General features: G+C 43.6%; 1 protein-coding gene across 3 annotated transcripts in view; it reads left to right on the plus strand.

The window, feature by feature from the left end:
• NKAIN4 (sodium/potassium transporting ATPase interacting 4) overlaps nucleotides 1-22,243 on the plus strand; it is a 149,657-nt gene that overhangs the window by 62,468 nt on the left and 64,946 nt on the right. For all 3 annotated transcript variants that reach the window (XM_026683409.2, XM_026683413.2, XM_087959181.1), the window contains exons 2-3: nucleotides 5,534-5,671; nucleotides 8,895-8,975. In XM_026683409.2, the coding sequence (XP_026539194.2) occupies nucleotides 5,534-5,671; nucleotides 8,895-8,975 (219 nt within the window). The remainder of the gene's footprint in view (nucleotides 1-5,533; nucleotides 5,672-8,894; nucleotides 8,976-22,243) is intronic.

Raw genomic sequence — 22,243 nt, forward strand, 5'->3', positions numbered from 1 at the left:
AATCAATCACATTTTACTAAGCATGTAAATACTGTATTTACAACTTCAAATGAAAAGAAAAAAGGCTAGATAAACCAAGAAGACCATTAACTATCAACAATCATATAGATGCAGAAGTGGGCTGCTGCTGGTTTGCACCGGTTCTCGTGGATTAGTAGTTAAGATTAGGCACAATTTCACGAACCGGCAAATCCCACTACTGGCTGGCCCTGGCCCTGCCCGTTTTTTGGCCTGATTGTTGTTGTTGTTGTTGTTGTTTTTTGGCTGTTTCAAGCCGTTTTGGGGACACTTTCAGACCATTTGGGGGGCATTTTTGACTGGTTTTGGGGACATTTTTTACTGTTTTGGGGGTCTGAAAAATGACCTGAAAATGGCCTGATTTGGGGTTGTTTTAAAGCTGTTGGGGGTGGGGCATTTTTGGCTTATTTCAGACCATTTTCTGGGCCAAAAATGGTCTGAAAAATGGGCCCCAAACAGCCTAAAATGGCCCCAAAATGGCCTGAAAATGGTGCAAAAACAGGCCAAAAAACAGGCAGGGATTGGGCCTGTTCTGTCGCAGGAAAGATCTGACTCGAGACCAGTGTGAATTCAGCTCTTTATTTCCTACCAGTAACTTCAACAAAACCGGAGCCGCGGCAGCCTCTTTTATAGCGGCTGCTCGTGGCTCGCGGCCAATGACGGCTTCTTAAACTTCCCGCCGTCAGGCGGACCAATTACAACAGTATTCAAGTAACCAATCAATAGGCGGCAATGGCGGACCAATCAGAATGCAGTATTACGAGTATGCAAATATATATATATATACAACGGGGCCAGCCAGTGGTGGGATTAATCCCAACTGGCTGAATCTTACCTGTTCCTTTGAAGCGAGTAGCCAGGAGGGCGGGCTGGGTGTGATGAGTGACATCGCCCACCCAGTCACATGACCAACCGGCCACTGTATAGATGTGAACCAAACCCCTGTTCTGAACTCTACATCATATGTTCAACGAAGGCATGGTTGGGTTTAATGAAGCATCTGAACTACAAAAAGCCTCTGCTCCTTTCCTTTGACCGAAAACATGCCTCCTTCATTTTCTCAGTCGGTGAACATCAAGGGGTAATATCCACCCCAATTATTCAAGAAGGAAATTGATTAGGGCTTCCTTTCTTGTTTTCTTGGAAATCCAATTAGTTTGGGAAATGTTTTGCTAATGTATTTGCTTGGCTGGTTACTGTTAGCCTGTATCAGCTGTGGCTAGAGTACAAACAAGGTTAGGCAGAAAGGGACAAAATGGAAAGAAATAAGTACGGTAGGATAAATGTGTACATTACAAGCAGGCCAACTTTTGAAACTGGCATGCTTGCAACATGGAGAGTCTTTGTGTAGTGACTGTGATTTGGGATTAGCAATTTGTCCATAAAGTGAAGTGATTGCTGAGCGAAAAAGTCACATCATCCTTAACTGTGCATATGATTTTACTAAAGGTCTCCTTTGCTCAGACATTGTGGGTACTCCATCACTGGAGGTTTTCGAAAAGAGATTGGGCAGCCATAAACACTGGGATAGGGTCTCTTGACTGAGCAGGGGGCTGGACTAGAAGACCTCCAAGATCCCTTTTAACTCCATTATTCTGTTATTCTATTCTGCTTTACAGCAGTGATCCCCAACCTTTTTTACGCCGCGGCCAGTCCGGCATCGCTGCGCCGCCGTACCGGCATCAGCTGGGCGCCGCCATCTTTTTGATGAAAAAGTGCTTCCGGTGACCTCACGGAAGCGCGTTTCATCAAAAGATAAGCGGCTAACGCCGTGAGCTTTTCCGGGTAGAAATGGCTTTCTACCCGAAAAGCTCACCGAAGCGCTAGCGCCGCCATCTTTTTGATGAAACGTGCTTCCGGTGACTTCTACCTGGAAAAGCTCACCGGAAGCGCTGGCGCCGCCATCTTTTTGATGAAAAGCGTGCTTCCGGTGAGCTTTCTACCGGAAAAGCTCACCGGAAGTGCTGGCCGCCATCTTTTTGATGAAACGCGTGCTTCCGGTGAGCTTTCTACCCGGAAAAGCTCACCGGAAGCACTTTTTCATCAAAAAAAGATGGCGGCGCCCAGCAAGCCAGCGGCCCAGTAGGAGTTGTTCCGCGGATCGGTACCGGTCCGCGGCCCGGTGGTTGGGGACCCCTACTTTACAGCATCATAGATATAACTCCAAACAGGGACATTTCCAGAAGTCAACTCACAAGGAAGCTATTAGAAGGGCAAATCTTACAGCCCTTTCATCCACTCTCCTGCCTTTTTTAGAATGCTCATCCCAGCGCTAGAACAATTAGCAAGAAGAGAATTGGTATTTGTACTTTCATGCATTGGAGAGAAAGGGATTACAAGAGAGTAAGCGGGTGCATATTGGGGAATACACATCAAAAGGAATGCATTAGTACCAGCTGCTTGCCTAGGGTGCTGGTGACTGCAGCCACCAGGCCTTAAAGGAGGCAAACAAAGGCTTTCAGTGTGACACTGATTAAAGTCTGGTCAGTTTCAGGATGGCAGCTGATTCTAATCAATTAATTAAGGTTCACCGAGCTGAGCTAATTCCTTTGGCACCTTTTAGGGAAATGCTGTGTTGAAAAGCAGCTCAGGAAGAGATTGTTTGTTTAGGCAATGGGGGCTGTGAAGGAAAAAAAAATGGGTCAGGATCAAGACAATACATACATAATTAACTGATTGTAATGGTGGATGGATGACAGAGGGAGAGAGATGCTACAAGAGTCATAAATATGGCCATTGCTCACAAAGTTACTTTTTCATCACACTCCTAACTGGTCACTATCTGAGGCACTCACTAAATGAGGACTACCAGCAGATATTTTCAATAACCGCAGAGAGATTTAATGTACAGCTTCAAACTGTTCCAGAAAATCAATGCAAAGGACAGGACAATACAGGACATCAATTTGCCTTCCAACATACCACCTTTTGTTTGGTTTCTTTTTTTTAATTAAAAAAATTGCCCAGGAAGAAATTAGTTCTTAAAGGCATTACTCAAGTGTCAATGTAATATCACACACACACAAAAAAAAACCAGACACCAAAAGCGGTATCTTCTCCAATTTCAGCCTAGCCTCTGTTTATTCTCCAGGCCAGGCTTTTGCAAAAATTCTGATACTTTGTCCTAAAACAAATCATCAAGTGTTCCACAGACAAAATAATCCCAAAAGCTGGGGTGGGTGGGGAAAAATCCATTAAAAATATGCCCAAAAGACAAATCTCTCTTTTTTCTCAGGGTTCGGTACATACACAGTAGCACAAAAAAATTAAACATCTCAAAACATTGTTCACTAAATGCAAACAATTTTCATATTGAAGTGTGATTCCATATATTTGTAGCAGGGACAGAGGGAGGTGAGACAGAGAGACAGAGACAAGAGAGACAGAGAGTGAGGCAGAGACAGAGAGAGAGACAGACAGACAGACAGACAGACACAGACAGACAGACAGATATACAGATAGAGATAGACAGATGATTGATAGATAGATGGAGATAGATAGATAGATAGATAGATAGATAGATAGATAGATAGATAGATAGATTTGGTGGGATTTTAAAAAATTTACTACCAGTTATGTGGGTGTGGCTTGGTGGGCATGGCAGGGAAAAGATATTGTAAATCCCATTCCCACCCCACCCCACTAACCTGCTTTCCAGCTCCGTTCTCCTGTACAGGGCAACCAAAGATCAGCTGGGACTCGGGAGGCAGAGAATGGATGGGGCGGGGCCAGTTAGAGATGGTATTTGCCGGTTCTCCTAACTACTCAAAATTTCCGCTACCGGTTCGCTAGAATAGGTCAGAACCGCTGAATACCACCTCTGCTTCAGAGGTTGTAGAGGCTCCATCACTGGAGGATTTCAAGAAGAGATTGGGCAGCCATTTCTCTGGTCTACTATAGGGTCTTCTGCCTGAGCAGGTGGTTGGACTAGAAGACCTCCAAGGTCCCTTTCAACCCTATTATTCTATGTTCTAAGAAGGAAAGTTGGATTCATCCTTACAATATCTAGCAGCGGGAGGTTACCTCCTTCAAGCATATTCAGCGGTAATCTCTTCGTTTGCCCTTCCTTTGCTTGCTGTTTAAGCTAATATGCAAAGGCTGGTTCTTTATCTGTATCTTTTTTTTTTAATTTTGCTTTAATGCAACAAACCAAGCTAATTAAATGCCCGATTGAGTAAACTGATTTCAATCATGTGTTCGCCATCTACCCCGGTCTGAAATCCAAGATTTTGAAATGTCCTCCACCGTATGTCTTTCTGATCTTCCTAATGGAAGATTAAGCGCTTAACCCCTTCCCACTGGCGCTGAATGATGCAAAGAAAATTGATTTTGAAATGAATAATAGCCTTCTTTCTTCCACTTCTCCAGATGCTTCATTCAAGATTGCTGGGCGTGCTTGCCTCCTTTATTCATGTCATGGGTTCTTCTGGATTCGGAGAATATCGCTTTCAGACATTTTTCTTAAACGTTTTCTAAGTTGAGGAAAATAACCATGAGGTCATCTTTGAAGAAGGCCAGAGAAGAAGAAGCAACGGGTTGTTGGGTTGGAGATCTGCCTGGGGGAAAACTTTTAAGAGATGCAGAACCATATTTAAGAATTTGAAGGAAAATATTGGTAGCTCAGTGTTGAACTGTGGGGTCCTCAGCGCTCTTGGTTGAGCTTGGTTGTTTTATTGTGGACGTTTCAATACCAAACTAGGTAACATCATCAGTGTTAGAAGGGAATGGGGTTTGCGCAGAGGTGGTATTCAGCAGGTTCTGACCAGTTCTGGAGAACTGGTAGCAGAAATTTTGAGTAGTTCAGAGAACCAGCAAATACCCCCTCTGACTGGAGATTTTAGAGTATCCATCCCTACCACAACCACCAAGCCATGCCCACAGAACCAGTAGTAAAAAAAAATTGAATCCCACCACTGGGTTTGCAACAAGGAGGAGGAGGAGGAGGAGGAGGACTGTGGGGTCCTTGGTGCTCTCTGAGCTTGGTTGCTTTCTTGCAGACATTTCATTACCCAACTAGGTAACATCATCAGTGCTAGAAGGGAGTGGGCGTTATGGAACGGAGGAAGAGTGTGGGGTCTTTTCTGCTCTCTTGAGTTTAGATCCCTGACATATAGGGATTTTCACAGCGGACTTTTTCACAATTTTAATACATTTCTTTTTCAAAGTTATTGTATTGTATTTCTGGTTTTTTAATTGTTTTTCATCTGGGGCCATCAATACATGGTGACTGATTGATTGAAACATGGGATTAGGGGAAATGCTATCATGTCACCCCTAGTCCTTCTCTTCATTAAACTAGACATACCCAATTCCGGCAACCGATCTTTATATGTTTTAGCCTCCAGTCCCGTAATCATCTTTGTTGCTCTTCTCTGCTCTCTTTCTCAAGAATTTTTTTATATTGACCAGAACGGAATACAGTATTCTAAGCATGAGCTTTTCCAAGATATTGTCAATTGTAGATATCGTACAATGTGGACGTACAACTAAACTTTTCCTTCTTTTTCTTTCCCAGCTTGTGGCTTTGGAGAGACAAGTGTTTGATTTCCTGGGCTACCAATGGGCTCCGATTCTGGCCAATTTCCTCCACATCATCATGGTGATCCTTGGCCTTTTTGGGACAATCCAGTATAGACCACGCTACATTGTGGTGGTGAGTTTGCTAACGATTCTAAGGCTGGCGTATAATATCCAGATGGGGATTTAAGTCCAGCAGTTTCAATGGGACTTCATTTTTGGAAGACGCATAGAGCTAAATTGTGGGAACGGGCCAGTGATTGCAGGCTTTCCTCAACTTACAACCGCAATTGAACCCAAAGTTTCCATTGCTAAACAAGACAGCTGTTAAGTGCTTAGGTTAAAAATGAGAATATGTATCCCTTCAATGATGGTATAGCACAGTGGTGGGATTCAAATTGTTTTACCACTGGTGGGCGTGGCTTGGTGGGCATGGCTTGGTGGGCGTGGCTTGCCTAACGCCAGTGCGCAGCTTTACCCACACCAGCTGAGACTGCTGCGCCAATCAGCTAAGGGGATAAAGAAGAGAAAAGAGGATTTTTTTCCTCCTCTCAGCTGATTGTAGGCTTTTTTAAATACCAGTATGGCCGAACTGATTGTCGTTTGTGCTAGAACCAGGAAGTTCGGCTTTTCTGGAGTGCGATCCATTCGCGCAGGGGTGGGATTCAAATTTTTTAACAACCGGTTCTCTGGGCGTGGCTTAGGTGGTGGGCGTGGCTTGGTGGTCATGTGACTGGGTGGACATGGTCATGTTATTGGCTGGGTGTGGCCAACTCAATATCCCTCACATCGAGGCATACATTTCCTCGCCTGGCCTCTCATGACTGTGTGGATGCTGCAACAGTCGTAAGTGTGAAAAATGGTCATAAGTCACTTTTTTCAGTGCCATTGTAACCTTGAATGGTCACTCCATACAAGCAAAGTACCAGCAAAGGAAGGGAAAAAAACTCTAGAGAAGTTCCTGAGACAGGAAGTCTAGTCCTGCCAAGAATGTAATAAGGGTTAATGGAGAGGCAGCTTCTGTAAGCAACACCAGAATGTTTCCTTCCTGCCTTCCTTACAGGACTAGGCCAGTAATTTCTTCTAACAACTGGTTCTCCGAATTGCTTAGAATGTTAACAACCGGTTCTAGCGAATAGGTGTGGACTGGTAGAATCCCACCCCTGCCTTCGCATATGCGGCAGTGTCAAAAACCAGCACGTGCATGCGCACCGACCAGCTGATTGTCGGGTGCGCATGCACGCTAGAAACCCAGAAGTTCAATTTTTCTTGAGTGCAGCCTCGACGAGCACGTGCACAATGTCTGCATGACCTTTTCGGCACTCAGTGCCCAAGAGGTTCACCAACACTGCACTATATAGTAGAATTGAATAGAGTTACTTCCTGTGGGGTAGAAGCTAGGGTCTTATTTTCAGAAAAACATGGGTATTTCCTTTGATGCTTGGCACAGTGAAGGGCCAATTTTTAATTCCTGGGTTGATCCAGAAAAACTTCCAATCACATTGTCACAATCTGCCAGAAAAGGGAACGCCGGGCGTTCTCCACCCCATAGTAACAGATGATTGTTTTAAACCTGGCCTGTTGCAGTTTATACAACTTCAAACATGCAAGCACTGTCTTCAGCTTGTCTGTCTCCCATAGCACATTTGAATGCGACCAGGGGCAACTGAGATTACAAGCAGATAATTGCTTTTGATCTACCCCTTGCAACAGAGGAGACTTAATTCACTTCAATCCAATGTTTTCACTTTGTTCTGCAGCCTTTTGGGGGGGGGGAAACAATGGAACAATCTGGCAGTTCATAATACAAGGGGCTGCAAATTTTAATTGCCAGCCTGAAGGGCGTTTGCCTGTGAGATTCTTCTTATATGGAGTTGGCGATCCATGATAATCACAGCCATAAGATAAACTCTTTGCAATTTGAGTAATCAGCTTGTTATCTCCAGAGCTGATATCAATGTTACCATGTAGATCAGACAGGAAACATAACCAAATAAGCTAATTCTATTTTATTGTAAAGCTACATTAACTCGAATCTTGGAAGACTGAAAGTACAATAGGTTTCCTAGTGCAGGGGTCCCCAAATTTTGGGCCGCAGTCCACAAACCAGGCCATGGCCAGTTCAGAACCAGACCACATAAGTGGTGGGAGCTCCTGTTCATGCACGAAGTGCCACTACAACTGACTTCCCCCATTGTCTTTGTGTTTTGACCTAGGCTTCACAAAATCACGAAACAGACTCCTCGTCCTGACAAAGCCCCTTTTTATTAGACTGGATGTGATTTCCTATCATTCACATCCAGCAAAGTCCAGGCAAACAGTCTTTCAAGAGTGAATTACAACCATACACCTTATCAGGCTTGGAGAGTTACCAGGCCAATAGCTTCCAAGCACAATGCTGTACAAGAAAATACTTGGCAAGAAGTCACGAACAAATCTTCACACTAATTAAACGAACTAATAGTCTCCTGCAAACACCACTCCCCTTTCACTCCTCTTTATTCCCTATGAAAGGGGCCATTCACCATCCACCTGTGCCTTTACTCCCGAGTTGACCCTTGTTCCTTAGCTGTTCCCTTTTCCTGGCAGCTCTGCGCATACGCACACTGGGAACAGGCTCCAGCTGTTCTTCTGCCCCACTGATGTCCAACTCGGAAGGCAGCTGATAACTGTGAGACGTCCCTGGCCCCATCTCTGCCTCCGATGCAGAGCCATCGTCAGAGCCTTCCCCAGACTCCAGGACTGGCCCATGTTCCTCCCCAACCTCCTCATTGTCTCAATCTGCTGCCAGCTCTGCTGGCTGCTGGCGGGCCACAGAACTTTGCTTGTTCGAACATAAAGACACCCCAAGAATGCTAAGTGAATTTTGTCCCATTTTATGACCTTTCTTGCCATGGCTGTTAAGTGAACCACTGCAGCTGTTAAGTTAGTAACATGGCTGTTAAGTGAATGTGGCTTCCCCATTGACTTTGCTGGTCAGTAGGTCACCAACGGGAATCACGTGATCCCAGGACACTGCAACTGTCATAAATAGGAGCCAGTGGCCAAGGGTGCAAATTTTGATCATGTGACCATGGGGATGCTACAATGGTCATTCCCTTCCTCCCTTCCTTCCTCCTTTCCTCCTTTCTCTCTTTCTATCTCTCTCTCACTGTCTCTTTCTTTTTTTCTTTCTTCTCACAGTCTCCTGACAATTGTGTATCTCTGAGTGGTCACTAAATGAATTGTTGTAAGTCAAGGACTATCTGTACTTAGATGGTTTGGGGAAGGCAATTAAAAAAAACATTTTCAATAAGCAATAAGATTGTTTTCTCTCTCTCTCTCTCCCCCTCTCTTACATGTCCCATCCTTCCACCCAGTACGCCATCTGGACGGCCATTTGGGTCACCTGGAATATTTTCATCATCTGCTTTTATTTGGAAGTTGGCGGCCTTTCAAAGGTGAGTGACGTTTGGCTCTGAGCCTGGCCAGTGGGAGCCATATGTATCAAGTCTGCTGGGGAAGAGAATCGGCTAAACAAGGGTCTCCAACCTTGGCAACTTTAAGACTTGTGGACTTCAACTCCCAGAATTCCTCAGCCAGCAAAGCTGGCTGAGGAATTCTGGGAGTTGAAGTCCACAAGTCTTAAAGTTGTCAAGGTTGGAGACCCCTGGGCTAAGAGATTCATTTCATTCAGAACAGAGCTGGAAGGAATCTCGGAGGTCATCTATTATTATTATTTATTATTTATTTATTTGATTTGTCAATCGCTTACAAGATAATAGATATAAGTATAAACATGAGTAAGAATACAGGAAATAGGTACGAATAAATGGGGACAATAGGACAGGGACAGTAGGCACAATGGTGCACTTATGCCTGCCCCTTACAGACCTCTTAGGAATGGGGTGAGGTCAATAGTGGATAGTTTAAGGGTAAAGGAGTGGAGGCTAGAGGATATAAAACAGAGTCAGGTAGTGCATTCCAGGCATTGACCACTCTGTTGCTAAGGTCGTACTTTCTGCAATCAAGTTTGGAGAAATTAACATTGAGTTTGTATCTGTTGTGTGCTCTTGTATTGTTGTGGTTGAAGCTGAAGTAGTCATTGACGGGTAGGACATTGTAGCAGATAATTTTGTGTGCTACGCTTAAGTCCAACCGTAGGCGGCGTAGTTCAAGGTTGTCCCATGGATCTAGTTCAACCCCCTGCCCAAACAGGGGACCCTACACCATTTCTGACAGATGGCAGTCCAGTCTCTTCTTGAAAGCTTCCAGGGATGAAGCTCCCACAACTTCTGAAGGCAACTTCTGTTCCATGGGTGGATTGCTGTCACTGTCAGAAAACTTCTCCTTATTTCCAGGTTGGATCTTCTTCTAAAGGTCTTTTAGTTCAGCCAACTGCTCAAGCAGGAGATCCTATACCAATCCAGACAATGGTCTAGTCCAGTGATGGCTAACCTTTTCAGCACCAAGTGACCAAAGCGTGCAGGCGCATCCACACAATGCAACCCATGTGCATGCCCCGCCCATATGCTCCGCCCCCCCATGCATGCGCATATGACCCCCGCACACCTGTGCAACGCATGCGTGACCCCCTGCATGTGCACCTTCCCACACGTACACACGTGACGCCTGCGCATGCACTCCACCCGACCCCTGTGTGTGCGCCCCGCCATCACACATGCATGCGCAACCCCCATGTGTGCACCCCACCCCACTTGTGAGTGCGCGGCAGAGACCTGAAGATCAGCTGGCCCAGGGGAGGCGCACGCACGCATGCACAGCCGAGCTAAGCTGGCGCGACGGCTCACGTGCCCAGAGAGAGAGCTCTGCGTGCCACCTCTAGCATGTGTGCCATAGGTTCACCATCACAGGTCTAGTCTCTTTTTAAAAACTCCAGAGTTGGAGCACCCCCAAGTTCTGGAGGCAAGTTGTTCCACTGGTTAATTGTCCTCATTGTTAGGAAGTTTCTCCTTAGTTCTGGGTTGCTTCTCTCCTTGATTAGTTTCCCTCCGTTGTTTCTTGTCCTGCCTTCAGCTGCTTTGAAGAATAGGGTTAACTCTCTTCTTTCTGGCTGCACCTCAAATACTGGGATACTGCTATCGTGTCACCCCGAGTCCTTCTTGTTTCTAGACTGGCTGTACCCCAAGTTGACAACCTGCAAATTCGACAAGAGGGAGCCAAGTGTAGCTCAAGAGGTCTTTGTGAGTGAAGAGTCTGCTGGTTTCTCACACTTTTAAGATTCAGCCTGGAAAGACAAGCAGGGAAGGAGAGGAGGCGGTGGAAGAGGGGATTAAATTATTCTTCCATAAACTGAATTCAATTTAGTGCTTTAATGCCTCTCCAAAAGAAAGGGCTATCAGTCATTGCAAGCTTCCTTCCACGGTTTGGAGAGTAAATTAATTTCTTGAACGCCATGCAGTGTCGCCACGTGTTGTTGTGTGGATTCCTGTTGCTGCTTCAAACCCTTTCCTTCCCTGGGCAGGTCTTTTAAGATGAAGATTTGAAAGGGCTTATTATTTTTAGATAGATAGATAGATAGATAGATAGATAGATAGATAGATAGATAGATAGATAGATAGATGGAGATAGATAAATAGATAGATAGATGATAGATAGAGAGAGAGAGAGAGACAGAGACAGAGACAGAGAGACAGAAATAGAGAGATGGAGATAGATAAATAGAGAGAGAGAGAGACAGAGACAGAGACAGAGAGACAGAGACAGAGACAGAGACAGAGAGACAGAAATAGAGAGATGGAGATAGATAGATAGATAGATAGATAGATAGATAGATAGATAGATAGATAGACAGAGATATAGATGGATACACAGAGATACCCTGTTTCTCCAACAATACGGCCTCCCCCAATAGAAAGTCCCAGCATGTTTTATAGGCAAGAAATGAAATTAAGCCCCTCCCCCCAAATTAAGGCCTATATTAAAACATGCAAAATGGGGGGGAAATGGCGGGGGGGGCTTGCCATTAGGAAGTACTTTTGTTGCACACCTGGATATGGTGCTGCCTGCGTTGACCCCAATACGAAGTGCCCCACCAACGCCGAGGTCAACATCCAAGCCGTCGCCGCCCACCCACCCAAAGATGCAAGGGGGGGGGGAATTAAGTCACCCCCGAAAAGACGGCCTAGCCATTTTTTCAGGGCTCAAAAAAAAAATAAGACCCGGCCTTATTATATGAGAAACACGGTAGATAGATAGATAGAGATAGATAGGTAGAGATAGATGGAGAGATAGACAGATAGAGACAGAAATAGAGAGATAGAGATAGATAGATAGATAGATGATAGATAGGTAGGTAGTGTCCACATCAACGAACCTCAGGGTTGTAGGGTGGGGTCACCCCAGGTTATTAACTCACTGCAATGATTAATTTAACAATGGGGGCAAGAAAGACCATAAACTGGGGCAAAAGCCACTTTACAACTGTCTTGTTTAGCAACAGAAATTTTGGGCTCAGTGTGGTTGTAGGTTGAGGACTACCTGCCCAACAGTTCTTCCTGCTTGCAAATGTTTATGTGTAACTCCAGACCTTCAGAGTTGTTTGATGTGGTTCAGAAGTGAGCAGCTAGAAGTACATTTTCTCCCCCGTGTCTAAATATGTCTGTTTGACTTAAAAGTGGTATGTTGTTGTTTTTTCAGAATACACCTCTGGTTGAATTTAAATTTTTTTCAAAGTTAGATTTATGTAAAGGATGTAAGAGCTGTTTTGAAGATCGAGAACCGCTTGTAATCAGCTGAGAAAAATGAAGAAAATATTCAGTTACACATCTTTAGAGAGAGAGTTGAGCTCAGTGACAGTTGCAAATCAATTTCCACAATATTAGCCTTACACGCTGGGAGTTGATTCAGACTGAAAACAAACCTTCTCAGAGCTGATATCCTTGTTATAGTTGGCTTCTCCAGAAGGATTCTGAGAATTGCAGTTTATTGACAGTATTGGGTTACTGGAAAAATAGCTATTCTTCCTTTTTGCCTTCCTGGAATGCTAGAATTCAGGATTGCCTGGATGGTGGAAATAGTCAGTAGAATAAAACTTCTCCTCCTCCTCCTTCTTCTTCCTTTTCCTCCTCTTCCTCTCCTCCTCCTCTCCTCCTTTTTCTTCTCCTTTTTCTCCTTCTTTTCCTCCTCCTCCTCCTCCTCCTTTTCCTCCTCCTCCTCCTCCTCTTCCTCCTCCTCCTCCTCCTCCTTCCTCCTCCTCCTCCTCCTCTCCCTCCTCTCTCCTCCTTTTTCTCCTTCTCCTCCTTCTCCTCCTTCTCCTCCTCCTCCTCCTCCTCCTCCTCCTCCTCCTCCTCCTCCTTCTCCTCCTCCTCTCCTCATTTTCTCCTCCTCCTCCTCCTCCTCCTCCTCCTCCTCCTCCTCCTCCTCCTCCTCTCCTCCTCCTCTTCTTCTTTCTCTCCTCCTCCTTTTCTCCTTCTCCTTCTCCTTTCCTCCTCCCCTCCTCCTCCTCCTCCTCCTCCTCTCTTCTTCTCTCTTCTTCTTCTGTCAAGGGAGACACAAAGTTCTTGTTCCCCTGATGGCTTCAACCATTATTAATTGATGTGGTGACTTTGATGTGGTCTTTCCATCATCTCCCGGGTCTCCCTCATGTGCTTTGACCATCTCCATTTTTTTGTATATGCCCTATATCGTTTATCAAAATTTTACCAAAATGAAACGATCTAAGATTTGGATGGGATGTTGGAAAGAATGTTGACTATTTTGGCATCCGTTGCTGACTTAAAGTTGATTCCCAAGAGGTACAGGTAATCCTTGACTTGCAACCATTTGCTTAATGACTGTTTGAAGTTACAATGATAGTGATTGGTGCAGCCTCCCCATGGCCAAGTGATCAACATTCAGATGCTTGGCAACTGACTCATATTTATGACAGTTGCAGTGTCCCGGGGTCATGGGATCCCCTTTTGCGACCTTCTGACAAGCAAAGTCAATGGGGAAGCCAGATTCACTTAGCAATCACATTACTGACTTAACAATTACAGTGATTCACTTAACAACGGTGGCAAGAAAGGTCATGCAGCAGGGCGAAATTAAGCTAACAACTGTTTCTCTTAGCAACAGAAATTTTGGGCTCAATTGTGGTCGTATGTCCAGGACTACCTGGACATACACCTGGACTTATCAAGTTTGTGCTATCCTTCGTACTCACTGATGTTGGAAAGGATGGAAAAATCATATTTTTACAAGTCTTTCTTCTCAAATGGAAGCCTTCCAAAATAAGCAGAATGTATGCAAGGAATTAGGGCCAAGATCCCCAATAAAGAACATCCTGCAATTCAGGAGTATCATGGGTCATCTTCTTTGCACACTACTAACTAGAGCGTACAAAACATTTGCTAGACCAAATAGACTCGAATACAGCTCATCAGTCTGGAACCCCCATTACGTATCTGATATTAACACAGTTGAGAAAGTCCAGAAATATTTCACAAGGAGAGTTCTCCACTCCTCTACTCGTTGCGGAAGACCTAATGCCACCAAACTTGAAATTCTAGACCTAGAAAACCTAGAAGTACGCCGCCTTCGGTCTGATCTAAGTATAGTACATAAAATTATATATTGCAATGTCCTACCTGTCAATGAATACTTCAGCTTCAATGACAACAATAGAAGAGCACACAATAGATACAAACTCAAGGTTAACCGCACCAAACTTGATTGCAGGAAATACGACGTCAGCAACAGAGTGGTCAATGTCTGGAATACTCTTCCTGACTCTCTGGTTTCTTCCCCAAACCCCAAAAACTTTAACCTTAGACTGTCTACTATTGACCTCACCCCTTTCCTAAGAGGTCTGTAGGGGGCGTGCATAAGCGCACCAACGTGCCTACCGTCCCTGTCCTATTGTTTCTTTTTATTTTTCTTATATGTGTCCATTTCATGTATTCATAACTATGTTTATACTTATACCTGTTATCTTGTAAGCGATTGACAAATCAAATCAAATGAATAAATAAATAAAAATCCTGGAATTCAGAAGGAGTATCATGGGTCATCTTTGCTGGGTCTTGTTCTAAATCAGGCAGTTGGAGCACCATCTGTCTCAACGCTGGAGGGATACATATTCTGGTCTCTAAATAGAATAGAATAACAGAATTGAAAGGGACCTTGGAGGTCTTCTAGGCAGGAAACCCCCTATACCACTTCAGACAAATGGTTATCCAACCTCTTCTTAAAAACCTCCAGTGTTGGAGCATTCACAACTTCTGGAAGCAAGCCGTTCCACTGATTCATTGTTCTCACTCTCAGGAAATGTCTCCTTAGTTCTAAGTTGCTTTTCTCCTTGATGAGTTTCCATCCATTGCTCCTTGTTCTGCCTTCAGGTGTTTTGGAGAATAGCTTGACTCCCTCTTCTTTGGGGCAGCCCCTAAGATATCAGAACATTGATATCACGTCCTTCTTTTCATTAAACTAGACATACTCAATTCTTGCAATCATTCTTGATATGTTTTAGCCTCCAGCCCACTAATAATCTTTGCTGCTCTTGTCTGCACTTTTTTCTAGAGTCTCAACATCTTTTTTTTTTTACATTGTGGCAACCAAAATGTCGAAGGGCAAAGGCATATATAGAAAAATTCTCCTCCCTGCTCCTAAGCTACACACACACACATATATTTCCCCACTGCAAAGTAGCTGGGCTGATCTGTCTTTGTCATCCGAAGGTTAATATATAGCGACAAAAGGCAAGGAAGTGCAGTGAGGGAGAAAGGATGGAGTCGTTGATTTGCTAGCTGGCGGGTGTCCTTTTCCACGCAAACAGGTGATGCTTCCAACGGAAAAGAAGGGGGAGGAGGTAGGAGAGAAATGACATTCTCCCCTCACGGGCTCAGGATGTGGAGAGGAACCCTATCATGGTGTCCTCGGAAGAGCTGCATCCAAGTTTTCATCCTACTGCTTGGTTGTGAGAATCAAGCATCTAAGCTTAAAACCAGCCTCCTCAGATCTATGATTGTAGGTCATTAGTCTTTGAACATTGGCCTGGGGTGTAGGGGTGTAGCTTAAAGCATCCGAAGAAACAACAGTGGGGCAGCTAAACTTTCCACCAGTAGGAGAATAGAATTAGAATTAGAATAGAACAGAAATAGAATAGAATGATAATAAGAATAGGCTACGAATAGGAATAGAATAGCACTTAGGCATATAGAATAGAATTAGAATAGAATAAGAATAGAATAAGAATAAAATAGAATAGAATAAGAATAAGAATAGGATAGGATAAGAATAGAATTAGAATAGAATAAGAATAAAATAAAATAAGAACAGAATAGAATAAGAATAGAATAAAATAAGAATAGAATAGAATAAGAATAAAATAAAATAAGAATAGAATAGAATAGAATAAGAATAGAATGGAATAAGAATAGAATAAAATATGAATAAAATAAGAATAGAATAGAATTAGAATAGAATAAGAATAAGAATAAAATAAAATAAGAATAGAATAGAATAGAATAAGAATAGAATAAAATAAGAATAGAATAAGAATAGAATAAGAATAGAATAAAATAAGAATAGAATAGAATAGAATAGAATAGAATAGAATAGAATAGAATAGAATAGAATAGAATAAGAACAGAATAGAATAAGAATAGAATAGAATAAAATAAGAATAGAAGAGAATTAGAATAGAATAAGAATAGAATAAAATAAGAATAGAATAGAATAGAATAAGAATAGAATAAAATAAGAATAGAATAGAATAAGAATAGAATAAAATAAGAATAGAATAGAATAGAATAAGAATAGAATAAAATAAGAATAGAATAAAATATGAATAAAATAAGAATAAAATAAAAATAGAATAGAATTTAGAATAGAATAAGAATAAGAATAAAATAAAATAAGAATAGAATAGAATTAGAATAGAATAAGAATAAAATAAAATAAGAATAGAATAGAATTAGAATAGAATAAGAATAGAATAAAATAAGAATAGAATAAGAATAGAATAAGAATAGAATAAAATAAGAATAGAATAGAATAGAATAGAATAGAATAGAATTAGAATAGAATAAGAATAGAATAGAATAGCACTTAAACATATATACCACTTCATAGTAGTCTATAGCCTTCTCTGAACAGTCAGAAGGATGCAAAAGGGGATCATGTGACCCCCGGGATGCTGCAGCCGTCATAAGTATGAACCATTCCTGCCAAGCCCTTGAATTTTGATCACATGATTGTGGGCCTGCTACAAAGGTCGTAAGTGTGAAAAAACGGTCATAAGTCTTTTCTTTTTTCCAGTGCCGTTGTAACTGAACTAAACGAACCGTTGTGAGTATGGGTTCCTGTTGCCTGTATGGGTTACTTGGCTTTCCCCCACCTTTCCTTCTCTTCCTCGTCTCTTCATTTGCCTCCTGTTCTGGGCATTAGGATCTGGGACTTCTGCGAAGCAATGCAATCCTCCCTTGAGGATGTTCATTAGTACTGCTAGCTCCAGATTGTGTCGGTGACCCCATCTGGACGCCGGTACCCCATTGAAAAGAGGTTGGAATTATGGATGAGAGGCAGCAAATGAGGATCAGAGTTCTCTCTGTGGACCCCAAATTGGGATATAATTTATTCCCACTCCCTTCTTGAACCACGCCTGGCTACAATTCACCTAAAATAAAAGCAGGATTAGCAATAGCAATAGATCTTAGGCTTATATACTTATATACCATAGTGCTTTACAATATCTGTGGGTGGTTTACAGCGTGAGCATTATTTGCGTATCGCCCCCAGCAATCTGGGTCCTCATTTTACCGACCTTGCAAGGACGAAAGGCTGGGTCAATCTGGAGCCCGTCAGGATCAAACTCCTGACTGTGGGCAGAGTTTGCAATACAGATAATCCTCGCCCTACGAGTCCTATTGAGCCCAACGTGTCTCTTGTTAAGTGAGGCATTGGTTAAGTGAGTTTTGCCCCGTTTTCACAGCTTTTCTCACCCTAGTTTGTTAAGCGAATCGCTGCAGCCGGTAAGTGAGTCACCCAGTTGTTAAGTGAATCTGGCTTCCCTCTTCATTTTGCTTCTTGAAAAGGTTGCAAAAGATGATCGATCGCATGAACTCGGGACCCAGCAACGGTCATAAGTATGAACCGGTTGACTAGCATCTGAATTTGGATCACATAATCATGCGGAAGCTACAAACTGTCCTAAGTCACTTTTTTTTCAACGCCATTGTAACTTTGAATGGTCCCTAAATGAACAGTTGTATGTTGAGGAGTATCCGCGCTGCAGTCTAACTGCTGCGCCACCAGGGCTCCTGGCTGGCTGCTCTTACAGCAATGTGGACTTCAACACAGAATGAAAGGTGAGGCCTTACATTCTTGGTTTACATGACATATCCCTGATTCTGAAGCGAGACATCCAGGTTCAGGAGTGCTGTAGTTCGGAAAGCCCCCAAATCCCACCCCTGGCTGGCCCTGCCAGGAGTCCCCACGTGGCCCGTTTTGGATGCAGGTAAGTGCAAAACGCACACGGAGACTCAGGGAGGGCAAAAAACAGGCCTCCTGGAAGTTCGGGGATGTTGTAGAGCGACGGAATAACCTGAGGCAAACTCGGAGCGAACTTCAGCTTTTACTTTATTGAAACAATAAAGGGTTGCCACAGCTGCCACACTAACAAGGCAGCCAGCTGGCAGACAACAGCTGATGCCGTTTGACAGCTCCCTTTTATAGCCGGCTGTCAAACGGCATCAACCAATAGGAACAGTCCGTGTTCCCGCTGGAAACACGGACCGGAGTGAAGACTTCAGCTCAGTCTCTTCCGAACGCTACAGGAAAGGCCAGAAATGGGTCCATTTCTGGCTTCCAGAGAGCCTCTGGAGTCCGGGGAGGCCATTTTTGCCCTCCTGAAGGCTCCAGAAAAGCCTCTGGAGTCTGGGGAGGGGAAAAACACCCCCCCACACCATGGTGCAGGAGGCCGAGTAGGCCACACCCACCATGGCCACGCCCACCCAGCAACCAGGCAGAGAACCTTTTGCTAAAATTTTTGAAGCCCACCCTTGGAGAACATCCGTCACTCACCCCACTGACTTCCCTCCTTCAAAACACTCCAGCCCAACAAAGGGAATGTATACTTAATACTACATGTCTTGACAGCAGCGAGAATTGTATATGTATAACACTGGAAGATGAACTCCTACAGATGAAAATATAATTAGATAAACACTTAGACGGTGCAAAAATGGATAGGTTAACATTAAAGATAAAGGACAAAGAAAACACAAAATATTTTCTAACATGGGATGTGTTTTTATTAATGGTTAGACAATAGAGGTAGAAATTAGAAGTAGGAAAATTATTACTAGGTCTAAATGAATATTATTATTATTATTACTATTATTATCTATAAACTGACTCAGACAATACAGTGTTTACTAAACACTTATGTATGTTAAAGAAAAATGTATGAAGAAAATTAGAAAAACAACAACACGCTAGCCCAGGGGATCCCCAACCCCTGGGATGTGACCCATTACTGGGCCATAAACTGCTCGGAACTGGGCCATAGTAGTGATGAAAAATTATGTGTGCATCCCCACTCACACAAGCAGCAGGCGAATGCACATGTGCATGCTCCATTTGCACAAGTGGCGTGCATGCATGTCTGCTGCTTGCACAAATAGAGCTGCACATGTGTGCGCCTGCGCTTGCCAGCTGCTTGCGTTGAACCATTCCCCTCTCCTCTTCCCTGCCAATCTGCAAAGTCACACAGGTTGGAGGACTCCACTCCGCCCCACTTGAATCCTTCCTTTACCTGTAGTAACATGTTGCAACCTCTCCTTGGTCTGCTGAAACCTGGGGGCAGCCCGAAACTCAGGTGATCACCCTGAAGTTGGAGGCGTTTCATGACCCAACTAAATAACATCATCAGTGCTAGAAGTCCTCAATATGCAACCGTTTGTTTGGTGACCATTCAAAGTCTTGAAGGCACTGAAAAAAGTGACTCGTGACCATTTTTGCAGCATGGTCATAATATGGTCACATGAACAAAATTCAGACACTTGGGCAAACCGACTCATATTTATGACGGTTGCAGTATGCCGGGGCCACATGATCCCCTTTTCTGATCTCCTGACAAGCAAAGTCCATGGGGAGATCAGAACCATTTTACTCACTTAACAACCCCAGTGATTCACTTAACAACCATAGCAAGAAAGGTTGTAAAAGGAGGAAAAAGTCACTCAACAAAACTATCTCACTTAGCAACAGACATTTTGGACTCAATTATGGTCGTAGGGACACAGTGGCTTAGTGGCTAAGACGCTGAGCTTGTCGATCAGAAAGGTTGGCAGTTCAGTGGTTCGAATCCCTGGCGCCATATAACGGAGTGAGCTCCCGTTTACTTGTCCCAGCTTCTGCCAACCTAGCAGTTCGAACGCATGTAAAAATGCAAGTAGAAAAATAGGGACCCCTAACAGCATTCTGTGCACCTTCGGTGTTTAGTCTTGCCGGCCACACGACCACAGAGATGTCTTTGGACAGCGCTGGCTCTTCAGCTTTGTAACGGAGATAAGCATTGCCCCACTACAGCCAGAAACGACTAGCAGATATGTGTGAGGGGAACCTTATCTATGGTTCTATGTCAAGGACCACCTGTATTGCTTTGGAGAGTGAGATAGGGCGGCATATAAATTTAATAAAAAGAGATCATTGGCAGTAGAATCCTACCATTTTTCTGAAACGGTATAGGGTTCCTTGCTTGAGCAGAAGGTTAGACTAGAAGACCTCCAAGGTCCCTTCCAACTCTGTTATTCGGTTAATACCGGCAGTTTTCTTGATAGCACGGTGAGAAATGTTTGCTCAGAACACACAGGCAAAATATTTAGAAATATAAAGGCTGTCTCTTCCTCCTGCTTAATAATACATTTTCACCTCTTTAAAACATGCAAAATTATTCTGCCTTCAAGCTCTTCTCAGATCTGGCCTCCCCCAGACTGCATTCATCTGAAGGGACATTACCATGCCTTTCTTTGATAACGAATATATGCTACTGAGCATGGAAGCCCATCTGCCTCGCGGCCCCTTCCGTCTGTCCTTGCAAAATGGAGACACGTTTGCATTGCAATTTCCCAAAGGAGATGCCTCGCCTGGCATAACCCCCATTGTGCACACGTTGGGCAGGAAAGTAATCAGATGTATTAATCAGATGTATAATCCTTTCACAGTTTTAAGGTTTTGCATGTTCGGTCTGCAGACGGACGGGCTTGGTCGTGGCTTTTTAGATTCCCTAGACCACATATCGGCACAACGTGGTTATGCAAAATGGAGCAGGCTGGCCCTTTTTTCCATTGTAGAATGTCTATATGGTGGAGCCAGTCTGGTCTGGTGGTTAAGGCTAAAAAGCAGAGGACCATGAGTTCCAGTCCTGCCTTAGGCATGAAAACCCTCTAGGTGACTTTGGGCTAATCACCAGGAAATGTCTATGAAGAGCTGAAGAAGCTTTTTGGATGAGAAGCGAAATGTCTTCAAAGAAAAGAAAGTTGAGTTGCCTCTTTGGGTCACCCCGAAATAGTAAATTCTAATTCTACTTTAGGCATGAAAGCTGGCTAGTTGAATTTGGACCAATTCCCAGGAGACAATGAATTTTAGTCCCGCCTTAGGCATGAAAGCCAGCTAGGTGGAAGAGGAGGAAGGGGGGGGACTGTGCGGCCTTTAGTGGTCTCTGAATTGATTGCTTTCTTACACACATTTCATTACCCAACTAAGTAATATTATCAGAAGGGAGTGGAGTTTGAGAGGAGGAGGAGGACGGGGAGGAGGCAGCCTGTGGGGTCCTTGGTGCTCTCTGAGCTTGGTTGCTTTCTTACAGACATTTCATTACCCAAGTAGGTAACATCATCAGTGCTAGAAGGGTATGGGTGTTACGGAGAGGAGGATGAATGTGGGGTCCTTGCTGGTCTCTGAGCTTGGTTGTTTTCCCGCAGAGGTTTCATTACCCAACTAGCTCTCCTACCAATTCACCTCACAGGGCTGCTGTGTGGAACATAGGAGGAGGAAGGAATTTTAGGTATAATAAAAGCAGGATATAAATAAACAAAATAAATAAAAATAAAATAAAATCTCCTATTGCTATGGAATAGAGTTGAATGTGGATAAGTAATTGCGTTCATTCAGACAAGTCCTGGGCTGTTCCACTGGCACTGTTGGCTCAAGTTGATAAAATAAGTTCTTCTCCTTGCAATGGGTGTTATGTGCCTGTCCAGCATCAACGGTTGATCCAGGAGCACCTCCAGATTGTCCCTTAAGGAGAAATGTGGTCTCATCCAGACTAGCCCTGTATGAGTTCTTTCCCAGGTCAACATTTCCTGTGCATACAAAGCCAACTTAGGGGGGGCAAATACAGAAACAGAATCCTTTTCTTTGAAATCCTTACTTAGCACAGGCAGGCTAATTTTAATAGGGCAGATGGGGCTAATTTTGTCTTATTACTGTAAATGTTTACAAAATCATACTGTGGTTGTTTGGGTTTGTGCTTGGGGTAATATGTAAACCTGGTCTTCGTGGTTTGAGAATAATAATTTATGGCATTCAGCATGTGGTGTCAGCCTAACCAATTATGGTTTGTTCAAGTAAACAAAAATGCTATTTATAGCATGTTCCCAACTGGGATATAGTCCAACCACAAGGAAAATTAAGAAATAAAATCTAATGGGAATTCTTTCTGTCTGTCTGTGTCTGTTTATCTGTCTCTCTATCTGTCAGCCTCTCTCTCTCTCTCTCTCTT

Source organism: Notechis scutatus, chromosome 3 (genome assembly GCF_049901735.1).
Source record: "Notechis scutatus isolate UNSWTSFEM ecotype Mainland chromosome 3, rNotScu1.2, whole genome shotgun sequence".
Lineage (NCBI taxonomy): Eukaryota > Metazoa > Chordata > Lepidosauria > Squamata > Elapidae > Notechis > Notechis scutatus.